The 17,761-nt window shown below is 41.5% G+C and overlaps 1 protein-coding gene across 1 annotated transcript in view; it reads right to left on the reverse strand.

The window, feature by feature from the left end:
• PLXNA2 (plexin A2) overlaps nt 1–17,761 on the reverse strand; it is a 313,540-nt gene that overhangs the window by 98,744 nt on the left and 197,035 nt on the right. Inside the window, exons 5-6 of the mRNA XM_074309060.1 lie at nt 7,878–7,978; nt 1,851–1,974 (exon numbers count right to left, since the gene is read on the reverse strand). Coding sequence (XP_074165161.1) covers nt 1,851–1,974; nt 7,878–7,978 — 225 coding nt within the window. The remainder of the gene's footprint in view (nt 1–1,850; nt 1,975–7,877; nt 7,979–17,761) is intronic.

The raw sequence follows: 17,761 nt of genomic DNA on the forward strand, positions 1-17,761 counted from the left end.
CTGAAACTGAATGACACGTACAGGCCTGGAGGACATGGAATATTTGGAGCTGGACCTTGACATGTGGCTAAAGGATTTTCTATCTTGAACTCACACAGACATGGGATTAATCGCCCTTTACCCCCAAATACACACAGAAGTAACTCATGACTTACACCAGTAAAGGGGCAAGAAGCACTGTTACAAGCAACCTTAAATAATGCATAATGTTAAGAAATGGTTTTGGAATATATTTCAGACCTACTTCATTTCAAAAACAGATGAGATAGTCTTTGGAGGACTGTTGTCAGTGATTATTCAATATTATGCCTACAATTTTCTTCCTTCCTTCCCTCCTTCCTTCCTTCCTTCCTTCCTTCCTTCCTTCCTTCCTTCCTTCCTTCCTTCCTTCCTTCCTTCCTTCCTTCCCTTCCTTCCCTTCCTTCCTTCCTTCCTTCCTTCCTTCCTTCCTTCCTTCCTTCCTTCCTTCCTTCCTTCCTTCCTTCCTTCTTTCCTTCCTTCCTTCCTTCCTTTCCTTTCTTCCCTTCCTTCCTTCCCTTCCTTCCTTCCTTCCTTCCTTTCTTCCTTCCCTCCTTCCTTCCTTCCCTCCTTCCTTCCTTCCTTCCTTCCTTCCTTCCTTCCTTCCCTCCTTCCTTCCTTCCTTCCTTCCCTCCTTCCTTCCTTCCTTCCTTCCTTCCTTTCCTTCCTTCCTTCCTTCCTTCCTTCCTTCCTTCCTTCCTTCCCTTCCTTCCTTCCCTCCTTCCTTCCTTCCTTCCTTCCTTCCTTCCTTTCCTTCCTTCCTTCCTTCCTTCCTTCCTTCCTTCCTTCCTTCCTTTCCTTCCTTCCTTCCTTCCTTCCTTCCTTCCTTCCTTTCCTTCCTTCCTTCCTTCCTTCCTTCCTTCCTTCCTTCCTTCCTTCCTTCCTTCCTTCCTTCCTTCCTTCCTTCCTTTCCTTCCTTCCTTCCTTCCTTCCTTCCTTCCTTCCTTCCTTCCTTCCTTCCTTCCTTCCTTCCTTCCTTCCTTCCTTCCTTCCTTCCTTCCTTCCTTCCTTCCTTCCTTCCTTCCTTCCTTCCTTTCCTTCCTTCCTTCCTTCCTTCCTTCCTTCCTTCCTTCCTTCCTTCCTTCCTTCCTTCCTTCCTTCCTTCCTTCCTTCCTTCCTTCCGTCCTTCCCTTCCTTCCTTCCTTTCCTTCCTTCCATCCTTCCTTTCCTTCCTTCCTTCCTTTCCTTCCTTCCTTCCTTTCCTTCCTTCCATCCTTTCTTTTCTTCCTTCCTTCCTTCCTTCCTTCCTTCCTTCCTTCCTTCCTTCCTTCCTTCCTTCCTTCCTTCCTTCCTTCCTTCCTTCCCTTTCTTTCCTTCCTTCCTTTCCTTCCTTCCTTCCTTCCTTCCTTCCTTCCTTCCTTCCTTCCTTCCTTCCTTCCTTCCTTCCTTCCTTCCTTCCTTCCTTCCTTCCTTCCTTCCTTCCTTCCTTCCATCCTTTTCTTTCTCTTCCTCCTCTTTCTTCTAGATTTCTAATATTCTATTTCTAGCTTTTCCCCAAGAATTAAGATCAAACGCACAGAACAAGAATTCCTTTTTCAAAGTCAGAATAACAGGTGGTCTTCTCCAGTCCTGTAATCTCCTCCTTCCCCTCTCCCTCTTCCTTCTCTGCCTTCCATTAAAAAAATTTAAAGTTTTGAGTTCCAAATTCTATCCTTCCCTTCCTTCTTTCCCTCCTCCTTCACTTGTTTTAAAAGATGGATTCCTTATAGAATTCCCCTAAATTGAAAGCTCTGCCAGTGGATTTAAAACAAGATTCAGTTTACAATGATTTATATATGATTTTTGACATAGAGACACCCCCTCACATATACACTTTGATTGGGGGTACTTACCAGTCGGCTGTGTTCAGAGACGGAGATGCTGCTGGGTTTTACCTTGAGGCTCATGCATTGGCTGATGCTGGCAGCAAACCTGTTAGGTTCCCGGGCCCTCTGGCATTTGTCCCTCCGGGAGCACCTACAACAGACACCGGAGCATAGAAGGGACAGAGCTCTTATTTTCCCTTGGATAGGATAAATGACATGGAAGCCTATTAAATGAAGTTGAGGATGATTCATTCAGGGCTTTCTCTATTTTTCTCCCCTCTTCTCCTTCCCCTGGGCAAAGGATTCCTTCTGGATGTTAGGCAAAAATGGCTACTATGCTTGACTTCCATTGAACTCAGGCTAACTGGAAATGGATTTAATGTACAGCAAAAGGGTTTTAACTTAAGCACAAGAAAGGAAGATCCAAAATCTAAATTTCCATGACAGAAATCTATCAAGAAGGATAAGAAACTTTCAAGAATGAAATTCTAGTGGCAAAGATACAAATGATTTTGATGAGGCAGTTGGATAGCAAAGTGGGTAGGATTCAGTTTTAGGAGTCATGGAAACCTTACCTCAAATTCTACCTTAGATACTTATTAGCTATGTGACCTATAGCTAGTCACTTAACCTCTCAGTGCTTCAGTTTCCTTATCAGTAAAACTGATTTCTGATTCTCCTCCTAGCTCTAAATATATGATCCTATAAAAGTGGTGCTTTGTCTAAACAGCATCAACCAACTTGTTTTTTTTTTTAAGACATTGACTTGATAGAACATTTAACAATGACAACCATCCAAAGATGCAATGGGCAGCCAGCATGTAGTGCGAGTTTCCTCTTAATGGAAGTCTCATATGGAGGATGAAGGGCCAATCTTTGAGGATGTTATTTTTTATTTTTATTTTTGAGGTTGAGGTTAAGTGACTTGCCCAGGGTCACACAGCTAGGAAGTGTTAAGTGTCTGAGACCAGATTTGAACTCTGGTCCTCCCGAATTCAGGGCTGGTGCTCTATCCACTGGGCCATCTAGCTGCCCCTGGGGATGTCATTGAGAGAAGAGTTTTGAGTATGGATCGATACCAGCCTCAACTGGCTCATTGGCCAGATTATTTCCTCCATCCCCCCTCCTTTGCATTTTGTTATTGAATTATATTAGACCATAGAGATCCAAAGCTGAAAAGGGGATGGGGTGGTCTGGGGCGTTAAATACAAGCCCCCTCAATTTACATTTGATACCAGCTAATTCTAATGGTTAGAAATTGCTTTTATCTGTACTTCTCTGTAAGATGCACGTTTGGGATAATTTGGATGCGATGCTTCCTGCAGACAAAAGGGACAGAGGAAAGATGCCAAGTGAGGCCATTTCTGATGACTAGAAGGCAATATCTCTTTCCAGGGCCTCTGTATCTGTTTCTCTGGGATTTTTTTAACCTCTCTGAGCCTATTTCCTTTTTCTCTAAATTGTGGAGTTTGAGCAGATTATCTCTGAGGTCCCTTCTTCACCTCTAAATCTCATGCTCTTTCTCTCCCCATGCTAAGTCCCTGGTAACTTGAGCTCCATGGAGCTAAGTGCCCTCCCAGCCAGGGAGACCAGGGCCTGCTGCTGAGTAAAGAAAACACTCTGAGGTTAGCATTTCCCCACATTTTATGCAGCAACTTCCACCCCAACTCCCTCCTCGTCCCCCCATCCCCCTAAGGTCCCCTCCTCTTTCCCTTTTCTGGCACATAATGGATCTAAATATGAATGCTGTCAAAGAAAAGAATTATTGAGGTTTAAGTGAATCTGTAAGATAGCTCCAAAGTGAGCTCTTGACTGGAGTCTTTATCTCATTGACTCACTGAAAATGGCTCTTTTTTTTTTTTTTATCATACTATTTATGGCAACAGCCCTAACAGAGATAAATAGCCCCGGAGACAATAACACACTTGCAAGAGCATGGCATACAGAGGAGACAGGAAGGTTTCAAATCCCCCCCAGACCGAAGAGGTTCTTTAGCAATCTTCCCAAGCCCTCTGCCTCCCTCTCAGAGAAGAAGACGTGGGTCTGGAATGAAAAAGCCAGACAAATTCTGTCTGTTGGAGCTGTAGTTGGATGATTTCGGCAAGCTCCACTTGAAGGGGGGATAGGGTGGAGAAAGTTCTGGCAATAAATGGGAGATAATTTAATTTTTCTTTCAGTCATTTATCCATTCAGCAAAGAACTGAACTAGCTTCCTATATAAAGATCAAAACTAAGAGACCTGTCTTCAAGAAGCTTATATTTCAAATAAAACACCCCATAAACAATAAATATGAAGAAATTTAGAAAACAATTTCTGGGGAGCAGAAGGCACTCATTGGGGCTGAGGACATGGGAAAAGGTCTATTCTAGTGGTGGGGAGAAGAGGAAGTCCTTGTGGGGGTCTAGGGAGGTTTATTCATGGCTTGTTGGTTCAGGGGACCAATTGTATGACACGGTTGGAGTTTGGGCAAGAGCAGCCAACATTTGGCGTGACTGAGCTGACATGCCTACTAGCGATTCTGCGGTTCTGGAATCTGTACCAAAGTGAAGCAGAAGGGGCTCTTTGCTAGGATGGCTTACCACAGCTGGGAGAGATGAACGGCAGACAAAATTGTCCGGTGGCGAGTGAAGGAAGGGATGGAAAATGTCTTTGTTATTGAGAACCATTTAAATGGCTTCCCATGAAAATCTGTACATGGGAGGACCGGGAGAGGTCCAATAGTGAAAATAAGGAGGACTGCTGATTCTACAGTTAGAGGCTCTGGGTAATATGGAGGATGATAATAGCAATAATAGCATTTATACAGCTTCCATGTTGTATTAGGCATTGTGCTAAGCACTTCTTAAATAAACCATCTGGGGAGGTAGGCGTTATAATCGCCATTTTATAGAAGTTGAGGCAAGCAGAGGTTAAATGACTAATTTAAGTTCACACCGCTAATAAGTACCCAAGGCCGAATTTAAGGTCATTTCTTCTGGAGTCCAGGCCCAGCACTCTACCAGTGAGCCACCCGGTTGCCAAGGGACCCATCCTGTTTCGGTCGTTTCTAATTCCGCAACTGTGGCAGGACCCTCCCCAACTCTCTGAGTCTTATTTTTCTCAATTGTAAAATGTTGGGGCTACTTTCAGGGACCGCCAGGATCCCTCCCCGCTCTGGTTCTATGAGCCAGATCTAAATCGGGGACCACCTAAATTGGTGGTTAGAATACTCTTGGGGGGAAATCCCCAACCTTTTACCCCCAAACACAAGCAGTGAACCCAGCGTGTGAGGGGCTCAAATCCAGTCCAGATTTTGCATCTGTGACACGCCGGTCTCCCTCCCTACTTAGCCCTCCCAACACCTGCTGCTGAGGCTGGGAGCCAAGAGCTATTGTGTGGGACCCTGAGCTCTGGCCCTCTGCCTCCGCCCCAACTCAGCACATTTCTTGGAGATGTTTTCTGGCTGGCACCGGGCCACAGGGTTTCCAGCTCTATTGCGGGGGGTGTGAAGGATTCTTAGTTTCTCGTCGAGCAGCCTCTCGGGCTTTTTCTCTTTCTTTTGCTTCCCGAGCTCTTCTTGGAGTTAGAGTGCCGTGGCCAGGAAGGCAGCGGTCCTGCATTTTTATGGGACTGGCTCTTTCAGCCACGGACTACTTCATTGTCGGTATCCAGGCACAGGCGGGAGGAGATGCCAGCCCCTTTGAATTATAGAGTACCAGGGCTGGAAGGGTCTTCCAAAGGTCAGCTCTTGCATTTGTATAGCACTTTATACTTTTCAAAGCACTTCACTGTTAGGGCAGCCGGTGAGGTAGGCAGGGTGTAATTCCTGTCTCTCAGACAGGGAAACCGAGGCACAGGGTGAATGATGCACAGGGAGGCTTGGGGACAGATCTGTCATCCAAACCCAAAGAGCTCCTTACTGCCTTCCTTCTACCACCTTGGGTTTCCTCAAAGCAGGACTGCACGCTAATAGAACATTAGGTAGCATGTGTGTGCATACACATGCGTATATACATATATATATATATATATATATATATATATATATATATACACACACACACACACACACACCTTGGGTTGCCTCAAAGCAAAATTGAACACTAATAGGTAGCATATGTGTATGTATATATATATGTATATATATGTGTGTACATACTACTTATAATATAAATAAATATACACACACACATATACCTGTCTTCTTTCTACCATCCTGGGTTGTCTCAAATCAGAATCGAACACTCTAATGTTAGGTAGCATATGTGTGTGTACATGTGTGTATGTGTATGTGTATACTTATACACTTATAATATTTTATATAACATCACTCACTATATGCTGAGCATTTTATAATTATCTCGTTTGTTTCTCACAACAACCCTTTGAGGTAGATATTTTTATTATTTCTATTTTATAGATGAGGAAACTGAGGCAGACAGCAATTAAGTGACTTGTCCAGGATCAAAGTCAGAGGCTGGATTTGATATATCAGAGGCTGGATTTGAACTCAGGTCTTCCAGACTCCAGGTATGGCACTCCATCCACTGTGCTACCTACTAGTTGCTCTAAACAGAGAGGGGATGTCTTAGAATGTTAGATATGGAGTCAGGAGACCCAGGGTTCAAATCCCTTCTCAGATACTTAAAAGTTGTACGACTCTAGGTAAATCATTTAACTTCTCTTTCTATAGGTTTGTTCATCTGTAAAATGGGGGCACTTTTATAAAGTGATAAAGCCTATCTTGGGATAAAAAAAACAAAAAACAACTTTGATTTGAGTCTCACCTCTGACCTGTGATCCCATGTTGATCATTTAACCTCTCAGAGCCCTGTACAACTTTCTAAGGCAGTGTGGTATAGCACAATTGTCAATCAATAAATAAACATTTATTAAGCACCTATTATGTGTGAGGCACTATGCTAAGTGCTAGGGATATAAAAGGGGGGGGGAAGATATCCCTGTCCTCAAGAAGTTTATAATCTAATGTGTAAAGAAACATAGACAAAACAATCTGTGTGCAGAATAAATAGGAAATAATTAACAGAGAGAAGATACTGAGATTAACAGAGGTTGGGAAAGGTGCTCGGTAGTGGGACTAAAGGAGAGGGAGCAGAGAGAGGAGAGCATTCCAAGAATGAGAAAAGGCCCTGAAATAAGGAATGGAGCATCTTCATGGGGTGGACCAGTTAGGAAGCCGGTGTCCCTGAACACATTAGGAATGTGTCAGGGAGTAAAGTGTGAAAAGACTGGAAAGGTAGATGATGGCTAGATTCGGGAGGGCTTTGAATGCTAAATAGGAGCCATCCTTGACAGGAATTTCCTTTACCAGTAAAATCATACTTTTGTGTTTTTTTTTTTCCTTTAATGTGATAATAATAGCATCCACTTCACAGGATTGATGTCACTATCAAATGAGATACCATGCAAAGAACTTTGCAAACAAAGAGCTACATAAATGTCAGCTATTTATTAAGGGAACATTATAGTTTCATCGTGGAGTCCTTTCCTTTGTTCCTAACTCTCGCTTAGGGACACAGGTCTGACTTTGGAGCAGTTGGGAAAAGGAACAAAGTAGAGGAAGAGGGACTCAATTTTTCCTATTTTAGGGGCAGTTTGTATTAATATGACTCTGTATGCTATCGGGTCTTGGGCTCCTGATATTGATAGATTCTAAAACAAGATGTAGAACAATGGAGAGATGGACAAATGGGAAGGAGTCTCATGTCATATTTCCTGGAACTACCCTTATCTATATTCTATCCACTATTAATTTCACCATCTAGGGAAAGAAGATCTCATTCCTTTCTCCCTATTAAAAGCTCCACAAAAGACATTTGTGCTCGATTCCCTGTGTAAATAAAATATTACTATTCAAGTCATAAATCCTGGCTCTGCCATTCAACAAGCTGTGTGATCTGGGATGAAGGACTTACCTTCTCTGAATCTCACTTTCCTCATCTATAAAATGGGAATACAAATATGTGTACTAACAAGTACAAGGAAAACCCTTTGTATACTGTAAAACTCTATGTAAATATGAGTTGTAATTACTCAGGACTCCCCAGACTTACATGTTGTGCAAGGCGCACCAGCCACAGTGAGGGTCCCCTGAACTCAGGCACTCCCCACATGTCGTGTACTGTTCACAGGATTCTACTGGGACCCTGGAAACCTAGTAGAGAAAATGGAAAAGAGCAAGGGGAGAATCAGTCTTGTGGTTCAGTCTAAACAATTTTCCCTTAACCACCCACACTTCCCCCCTATGGGAAGGAGAGTACAGCAGGAGTGGAATGAATGACATCATTCCTTTTTGTCCAACAGGTGTTCTGACTCAGTCAATTCAACTAGGCCAGTGGCTATTTTCAAGGCAGAGATAAATTTGTTGGCTACTATGGTAGCGGGTTAGGTACTCCTACCTCTTAGAGAGATACAAACAGAACTCTTTAATCTCCTCTTGCCAGCCCTTAAAATCCCCCAAAGAGTTAGCTATTCATGCCAGTGGGCTAGAGCTGAAAAACAGTTAAATCTGCTGAAAGGCTAGTGAGTGACAAACTCATCTCTGAAGAGCTGTCAGCTGGGCTTGGGTGAGACATCCTGCTTGCACAGAAAACAGAAAAAAGAGAGGGAGGGAAAACTTGTCCCATCAAATAATATTCAGAGTATGGCACAATCTCTTTACATTCTACAAAATATACCACCTGGATCCAATTATCCCATTCTCTGATCTATGCATTCAGCCTCTCTAGTAAATCTCCCAGTCTTTGAAAAGTCTGGGTAAGGGGGAACATCCCCACCCATGAGGAAGCTGTTTGAGTCTTGTCTGTTTGAGGAGAATGGGAATCTGTGGAGTCAGAACCCATCTCTACCCCCATTGGAGAGATCAGTTTCCTTATTTTTTTCCCTGGATTGCAGAAAAGCACAGATTCACTTCATCTGTTACCCAAAGGGAGTAGCAACAAGGAAGGGTTGGGTAAGGGATCATAAGAGTAATGCCTGTTATTCTTTCACTCAGACTATCCACTTGGAAGAGCAAAGATAAGTGGGATGGTAGGTTGAGGCAAATATTTTGAGGAATGGTTCATTTTTACTTCTCATGTTAGGGCTTATCAGTCTCTATCTGTACTGCACAGAATAAACATGTAACATAAAAGTTAAATCCTTTTGTATGGAAAGAGGGAAAGGAAATAGATTTTTCTGTCACATTTTGTTCTGAACTTAATAAATCTAAAATAAAATGAGAATTTCTTTTTACACGTAAAGTAGAATAGAAAACTGGGCACACCAGCTAAATTTCTGCTCTGTATAGCTTGTCTTAATAAATTTCACCTGAAACTTTCAAAACTGTCCTTCTTGTCTGTGTTTCCTTTCTGTGAATTAAAAATTGTTTCAGTAGTCTTTATTTTATGGTTTATGGGTTCTACTCTTTCTACTTTCTGTTCCCATTGAAAAAGAAAAAAAAAAACAAACCCAAACTAACCAACAACTAACACATATTCATAATTGAACAAAATAAATTCCCATCCTGTCTCTGTCCGAGAAAAAGTATGTCTCCCTCTGAACCTTGAGTCCATCACCTCTCTGCCAGAAAGTGGGTAACCTGCTTCATCATTAATCTTCTGAAATCTCAACTGGTCATTGCAATGATCAGATTTCTTAAGTCTTTCCAAGTTTTCTTTATAATATTATTGCTTTGTTGTATAAATTGTTCTTCTGATTCTGTTCACTTCACTTTGCACCGATCCATACAAATATACTCATGTTATTCTAAAACTATCCCTTTTGTTATTTTTATGGCATATTAATATTTCAATATATTCATAAAAATAATTTGTTGAAACATTCTCCAATTTGGAGAATGGATATCCCTCCTCCCCTTGTTGCTAGTTCTTTGCTATATAACAGAACAAACTGTTAGATATTTCTGTCCATATGGGTGCTTTTCTTCTTATTTTGATGTCTTTGAGCTACAGGCATAGTAGAAATAATAAAAAAGCTACCAGGTTAGATGTTTGTTTTTTCCAGTGCAACGTAATATACCTGATTGCTCACAAAGAGACACTGGAAGAGTATATTGGGTAACTATAAGCCCTCTATGATGGTCACTTCAAAGAATAGACATAGATTTTATTGTGAAGAAAGCATTTTCAAATCTTAAGTATTGAATATATGTGAATTATTAACAATTAGCAAGGATACATATATATATATAATTGTGATTTTAAAAAAATCAATTACATAAATACAGGAGAGTCCTAGTTTATTAGCAATTCATGAGAAAATTAACTGGAGATTGTAGTGAACCATAAGCTCAAAGTGAGGTAATAATATACTATGACTTTTAAAAAGAAAGCTAATACCAACTTTTTAGGGGACGGGGTTGGTAGTTTTGTACCTTGGTTGGTAAAGGGAGCTCCTGTGTGGAAACTTCTATCAATGTAAATTGGCAATTGGTTTAAAATGCTCTTAAGACATTTTCATAGCTGAATATCCTTATGGCTGCCTCAACCTAGCCAGCTTTCTTAAGGAGTAACTCAGGTTTTCCTCACTTCAATTCTAGCTTTTTATCCACCATGCTACCTGAAGATGAAATGGAATTTGATGCTACAATCAATAGGGAGCAATAGAGTTTATTAAGCAGAGAGAGTGACATGATCAGACCTGAATTTTAAGAAAATACAGCTAGATGGAGGATAGATTGGAATGGGAAGAAACCTGAGGCAGGAAAACCAATTGGGAGATCATGGCAGGAGGTTGATAAAGATCTGGCCAAGGGTAGGAGCTGTATAGGGAATGAGAAAGGAACAGATGCTAGGTATTGAAACAATTGATTGAATAAGTAAGTGTGGGGGAATGAGTTGGAACTGATTCCAGATTATGAACTTGAGTGACTTGAAGTACCTTTGATAACAGACCATTGTGGAAGAGTGATGAATTTGGGAAAAATAATCGAATGTGATCTTTGTTCCGAACTATAAGCCATCCATGCCTCAGTTGGACTTACTCTATCCTACCCAAAATGAAAATAGGGAAAACTGGACTTCTATGGTCACTGCCTCAAAGCCAGTCTTCCCGGCTACAGTCCTGAGGTGAGGTGGGATACTGGGATGAGAGTGTATGGGGGTTTTCCCAATGGCTACTGTGGGTGATCTTATCATGAATTACCTAATAACTTCCCTGAGGGGCCTACCTGGGGTCAGAAGGGAGGAGATAGACTGGCCCTTTGCACAGACAAGAGAGAGGGCATAGTAGGGGACTGTTGGAGAATAAGGGAAGGTGGATTATGTTGGAGATAAACCCTAGGGGAGGGTGTACTGACCATCTTCTGACCCTTCAATTGGTGGATCATTACTTAAACTCCTCATTTGGAAACCATTCTTCTACAAAATAGGATTACTTTAAATCAGAGGTTCTTAATCTCTCTGGTGAGATTAGCTAGGTGGTATAGTAGGTAGAGTACTAGGTTGAAAGTCAGGAATATTCCGTTTCATAAGTTCAAATCTAGCCTCATATCCTTTCTGACTGTAACCATGGGGGCAAGTCAACTTTACTCAGTTTGCCTCAGTTTCCTCATCTGTAAAATGAGCTGGAGAAGGAAATGGCAAATCATTTCAGTATCTCGCCAAGAAAACCCCAAACAGTCATGAAGAATTGGATAATGAACATTTTTTTTTTTTTTGTCATGGCCCTCTTTGGTACTCTGGTAGACTGGATTTCTCAAAATATTATTTTTTCCCAGAGGCAATTGGAATTAAGTGACTTGCCCAGGGTCACACAGCTAGGAAATGTTAAGTGTCTGAGGCCAAATTTGAGCTCAGGTTATCCTGACTTCAGGGCTGGTGCTCTATCCACTGTGCAACCCAAGTGCCTGGATAGGAAATATTTGAGAAATGATTTGAACTCCATATTCCTGCTTCCAGATCCAATTATCGATATCCATTGCACCACCTAGCTGCCCCCAAATACTATTTTTCAATGCATAAAGTACATAGGATTACAAAGAAAACCAATTATGTTGAATTATAGTCATAATCTTAAGAAAAAGAAAAGGCTTGCAGAATTCCCCCCATCCTTTGCTTTAAATAGAATTGTACCTTGTGGTAGGCAAAATTCTCCTTACAATAACGTCATGATATAACTATTCCAAATAGTATTAAACCCATTTTACAGATGAGGTAGTTGAGATCCAAAGCAATAGAATAATTTGTTTATGGGTACCAGAGTTAGTAATGGAGCTGGAATCAAGCCCAGTTCTGATTCAAAGTCTAAATGTCTTCCCAGTACTGGAAAAGTGGATTCTTGCCTCTAGTTGGGAAGCTGGGCTTTTTACCCCATCCTTTCCAAAAACTCTATGATTCTTTTTACCAAAGCCCTTTCTTGTACTTATCCATATTTTTGTTTTACATGACCTTCTGTGTTAAAATCTAATGTCTCGCCACCCTCCTTCCCTCCTCTTGCTTTTTATGCCTCCCATCCCCAAAGACCAGCCTTGTGACAAGTGCATGCTGAGGTTCTTCCCTGGTTTGTCTCCTCTAGGTCCTGTCTTCCTCTGTATCCTACAGTAGGATATCTGTTACCCTGACCGCCTGGTCTCCTTCCGCCCAGCCCCCTCCAGCCAGCCCTCCACTCTAGGCAGTGATGGCAGCAGCCCAGTGCCCAGCCTCTCTTTCTTAGGTTTCGGGCTCCTCGTTGAGTGATGTCTGCATCTGGCTGGAAACTAAAACAACTGTCTGCATTGCATTCACCCCGACCGTCAAAACACAGCCCGGCTCTCAGCAGCTGGGAAATAAGCCCCTGAAAGGGAGCAGTGTCTCCAGCAACAAAGCCCACTTTCAAGCCAAGTGCCATGGAGATAGTGAGAACTCTCTTCCTCTCTAAACATGAAACCAATAGCACAATTATTTTTCTTGTTTCCTGGGCCCTCCGCCTTTTATTTTTTAAAAAATAGTTTGAAGAGCAAAGTGTGAAACAGGCAATTTATCAGGTGTAGTGAGGGAACTTAGTTGAACTGACCTCTCCCTAAAGATGTTCTTCCCTTTACTATGGAGAAGAAACATATTTTGAAAAATACAAAGTGCATTGCTTTTCTATATATAGCATAAGGGAAAAAAGCAATAGTGGTCTTAGAGCAGGAAGATTTTGCTCCAAGTCTAGGATCTCATCTGGGAAAATTGCCCAACCTTCCTGTATCTGTAACTATAATTATAACTATAACTATATATAAAACTATATATATATATATATATATATATATATATATATATATATATATACACACACACATATATATATTTCTGTACCTATAACCATACATACACACACATACACATATATATATATATACATACATATATATGCATAATAATGGGTTTGTGAGAAAACATTTTGCCACCTTAAAGGCACTTTATAAATATGAGTTGATTTTACTAAGGTTTATAAAGCACCTAGTCTCTCAAAACTTTTGATTTGGGCTATTAGAAATTCAATTCAATTCAAACATTTATTATGTACCTATGATGAGCAAGGGCTGCTAAGTGGTACAGTGGATAGAGTGGCTGGTGGAAACAGGAAGACCTATCTTCCCTAGTTCAAATCTGGCCTATGACATTTACTAGTCACTTACCCCTGTTTGCCTCAGTTTCCTCATCTGTAAAATGAGCTGGAGAAGGAAATGGCAAAGTATTCCAGTATCAAGAAAACCCCAAATGGAGTTATAGAGTTGGACATGGCTGAAACAACTGTACAACATTATGGGCAAGTACCTTGGTTAAATTCTTGGAATATATAAAGTCGAAAAATGCCATAATTCCTGCCCTCACGGAGTTTATCTCAAGGGGTGACTAATATACTCTAGGTTAGTGTAGAATGGAAAGCAAAAAGACAGTCTATTCAAAGTATTCTCTGAAAATCTGAGGAGGGAAAACATTTTCCTCTATGGAGTAGGGGGAAGGCTAGGCTAGGGAAGAGATGACAGGGAGCTTAAGACTTGAAGGGAGAGAAAGATTCTCAAAGTTAGAGATGAAGAAGGACTGAATACAGAACACAGGCTGCTGCCATACTGGTTTCAGCCAGTCAACTACATACAGAAGGGAAAGGGAAATGACTTTGAAAAAGGATTTGGCCATGAAGGGAAATTGAGTCTCCCTGGATGTCAACCATTGCTCTTCCCAGCCCTGGAAACCTTATTACCTTAGGCTAAGGGAAGTAACTCTAATAAATTTCTACCTAATAACAGTACAACAGTTAAACTGACTTTCAGAGGGGCTGAAGAGTACTTCAAGTCAGTACTTTATAATCCATGAGAACTTGACCTATTATTTGGAAGTCTGAAAGCCAGATTCATATCTCTGGAGTTAGGGCCAGAGTAACTTTGAATTCTCAGGGTTTGTCGTCCTGCCATCTATCCTTTGACATGTATTAGGTGAAGAGAGAAGGAAGAAGTTTGTTCACAGATCTGAAGAGAGAAGGGACGATAATACTTTAGAATTTAGAGGTAAAAGGGATTTGGGGCAGCTAGGTGGACAGAGGATAGAATGGGCCTGAACTTATAGTAAAGAAGATGGGAGTTCAAAACCTGCCTTCACAGTGACAAGAAATGGGATCCGGGGTCACTTGACAACTATTTGTCTCATCTGTTAAAAAAAAATGGAGATAATAACCTGCAAAAATATATAACCTGTTAAAAAGTGAAGAGAATAATAAACTCCTATCCTAGGTAGTTGTAGAAGATATTTGCAAAGCACTTTATAAAATCTCAAAGCATTGTATAAATGCTATGTATTATTATTATCTTAGAGATCATCTAGTTCAACCTCCTCATTAGTTTTCTCTTGGAAAGTTTTCCATTGTGAAGAGATGTTCTGTCAGGGCTGATTCAGAGTTTAATAGAACAATGTATGACTCTCTAATTAGTGTTTGTTTATTATTATTGCATTTTAATTATGCCCCAGGCTCTCCTAGCTCCTCCAACATTGGGATGTGAGGCTGATGGGAACAGGCATGGGAATTATGTAAAGGGTCCGAGGCTCAGGAAAGAATGGCTATATCCTAACCCCCACTCCCATCCAACCCCCTCCTTTCCCCTGGGGTTGTATTACATATGCTCTTTCGACTGGATTCCACTCTGACCCCTATGCATTCTTTTCTGCATGATCTTATGTTTTGTAATTATGCCTCCGATGACTATAACTGTCCCATTAAGTAATTTACATAAGAAATGCTCTTAATTAAAGGTGACTCTGGCTGCTTTCTTGGCTCTCTTGGCCTTAGGGATCTGGGTCTCCAGTGCCTTTTTTGTTTTGAATTCAACTAGGTTCATGATTGTAGAGAGGTGAGGAAAGGAAAAGAATGTACATTTTACCTCCCTCCCTGACTTTTCACCCGGAACCCCTAGGGTGTTCACTGGATGCTGGACTCTGCACAGTTAAAGAGATTTTTGGATAGTTGATTGCTGGGACGTAATAGAAGCCCTGGCATCTTTAGGAAGAACAAACATCTCCCTTCTTTTCTGGCCAAGAATTGTAGGACCAGGATGTAGAAGGGATCTTTGAGAGCATCTCTCTGTGAGCCTTGCTGAGCAAGCATGGTCCAGTAAACAATAGCAACAACAGCAAAGTCCTTTCAAGCTCTGGATCTGAAATCCCATGAGCTCCAGGTCCAATGCACCATATACTTTATCTGGATTCTTTATCTGGAGTCTGAATCAAAAACATTTTTATAACTACATTTCAACACATCTGTTTCCTTTGTGTTGTGTGCATTTAAAAACAGTCTTCTGTGAAGGGGTCTAAATTTGACACCTTGCTGCCAAAGGGTTCATGATTTAAAAAAAAAAAACTCAACAGCTCCTATTCTAATACATCATCATCTATATCAGCTATGATAATACATCAGCTATTCCAGAGTTTCTTAAATTGTGGGTTGTAACCCGCTATGGGATCCCATGGGGGTCATGAAATTATGATTTATCAGCAAATGTTTGATTTGTATGCCCATTTTCTCTGTCTACCTGAGTTGTTTAAAAAAAAGTGTCAGGAGTGGAAAAAGTTTAAGAACTCTGAATTAGACACACAGTATAGTTAGACTTTTGGAGCTGAGACCTAATACACGATTCCTTCTTTCTGTGCTGATTTGTAGGCAAACTTCAGAGAACAAAACACCACGGCTTAGAGCATCAGTATGTATATTTGTACCTGGGGAGGCAGCTGGATAGAGGGGAGTTTAAATCTGGCCTCAGATATTTACTAGCTGTGTGATCCTGGGCAAATCACTTAAATTTTGTTTGTCTTAATGACTGGAAAAAAAAAAGGCAAATCATTCTAGTGTCTTTGCCAAGAATATGATCTGTGAGGTCACAAAAAGTTGTAGGCAACTAAATAAAATAATTTGTACCGGGGTTTGGACATTGAGAAGAATAACTAGTTTGGAAGCAAAGAAATTTGCCAAGATCTTTGACCAGTAGCCCACGACAGTCACAGTACCACAGACTAGCAGGTCTTGGACCATGAAGGAAGTTAACCCACAACAGAGATGTAGTGCCATATATTAGCTTCCAGAAGCTCACAAATATCTCAGCATGCATGAGGATTGCAAGCAACCTGAAGAAATCTGGACGTGGTCCATGGCTGGCTCTGGAAACTGCCTTGCCTAGGCACTCTGTGAGGCAAAAAGTGCTTGCTGGGCTCCTTTGCAATCCCACAAGAGGGAGAGAGGCAAGGAAGATATTGCCAAGTGGAAGAGGGATTAAATTGCTCTGGCCCCAGAGGGCAGATCTGGGAGAGGTGGGTAGAAGTCAGAAAGAGGCAAATTCAGACTTGAGTTGGGGGGAAAAACTTTCTAACAATATAAACTCTCCATCCGGTAGAGTCAGGCTGCCTCAGGCACTTTCAACAGAGATTTCAAGATCTCTTAGAATCAATGGATCATAAATTGAGATATGGGGGGGAAAAAAAAACCAAAAAACCCCAACAACAACCTTAGGGGCCACTGAGTCCAACCTCCTCGTTTTACAGATGAAAAAATTTGAGGGTAAATTAAGTGACTTGCCCAGAATCACAGAGTGAGTAAATCTCTGAGGTGGGAACTGAATCCAGGTGTTCCTGACTCCATTTCCAGTGTCCTATCCACTAAGCTCATTGGAGATGCTATAGGAGCTACTCTTTCTAGTGAATGTTTTGTATTAGAGGATCACACTGAAGGTTCTTCCCACTCTCAAATTCTTGGATTCTGTTAGGGGAAACAGAGCACTTCCCCGGGCCTTTCTGAGCCCTGAGCGGCTAAGCATTTAATCCTCCTGCTGTACAGGAATCCATCCCCCAGCCTTGCCAGATGGTACACCTGTCCCCACGCTCATCCCCTGCCTCCTGGAGACATCACAGAGCGAACAGTGGGGCATGTCATGGACTGGCACAGCCGGTATGGATCTGACTCTACACTTGGCCAGATCAACAGGCTCCTATTTCTTGCCCTGGGGAACTAGGGAAAGGGGAAACTGGGAGAGGCCAGGTGACAATTAGTGCCGGGAGGCAGATGTTTCTATCGCCCTAAGACAAAATTGGTAAGCAGGCTAAGTTAGCCAGTCTCTCCTCCCCAACTCTTTTCCCTCCTTTCCCCCCTTCTTACAATCTGGTTGATTTAAAATCCCATTTCTGGTACTTAATACCTTCTCTTCTCTATGTACTCGGTGATCCTAGGACATGATCCTTGGTTGTTTCTTGAAAACAACTCTCCATCTCCCAACTCCTGGAACTTTCACCAACTGGAACTCTCTCCCTCATTTTTTATCTCTTGGATAAATATTTTTTGTTATTCAGTCCTGTCCGACTGTTGGTGATCCCATTTGGTAAATGGTTTGCCATTTCCTTCTCCAGCTCCTTTTACAGATGAGGAAACTGAGGCAGGGTTAAATGATGTCTCTAAGATCACACAGCTAATAGGTGTCTGGAGAGAAATTTGAACT

Source organism: Sminthopsis crassicaudata, chromosome 4, assembly GCF_048593235.1.
Source record: "Sminthopsis crassicaudata isolate SCR6 chromosome 4, ASM4859323v1, whole genome shotgun sequence".
Taxonomy (NCBI): Eukaryota; Metazoa; Chordata; class Mammalia; order Dasyuromorphia; family Dasyuridae; genus Sminthopsis; species Sminthopsis crassicaudata.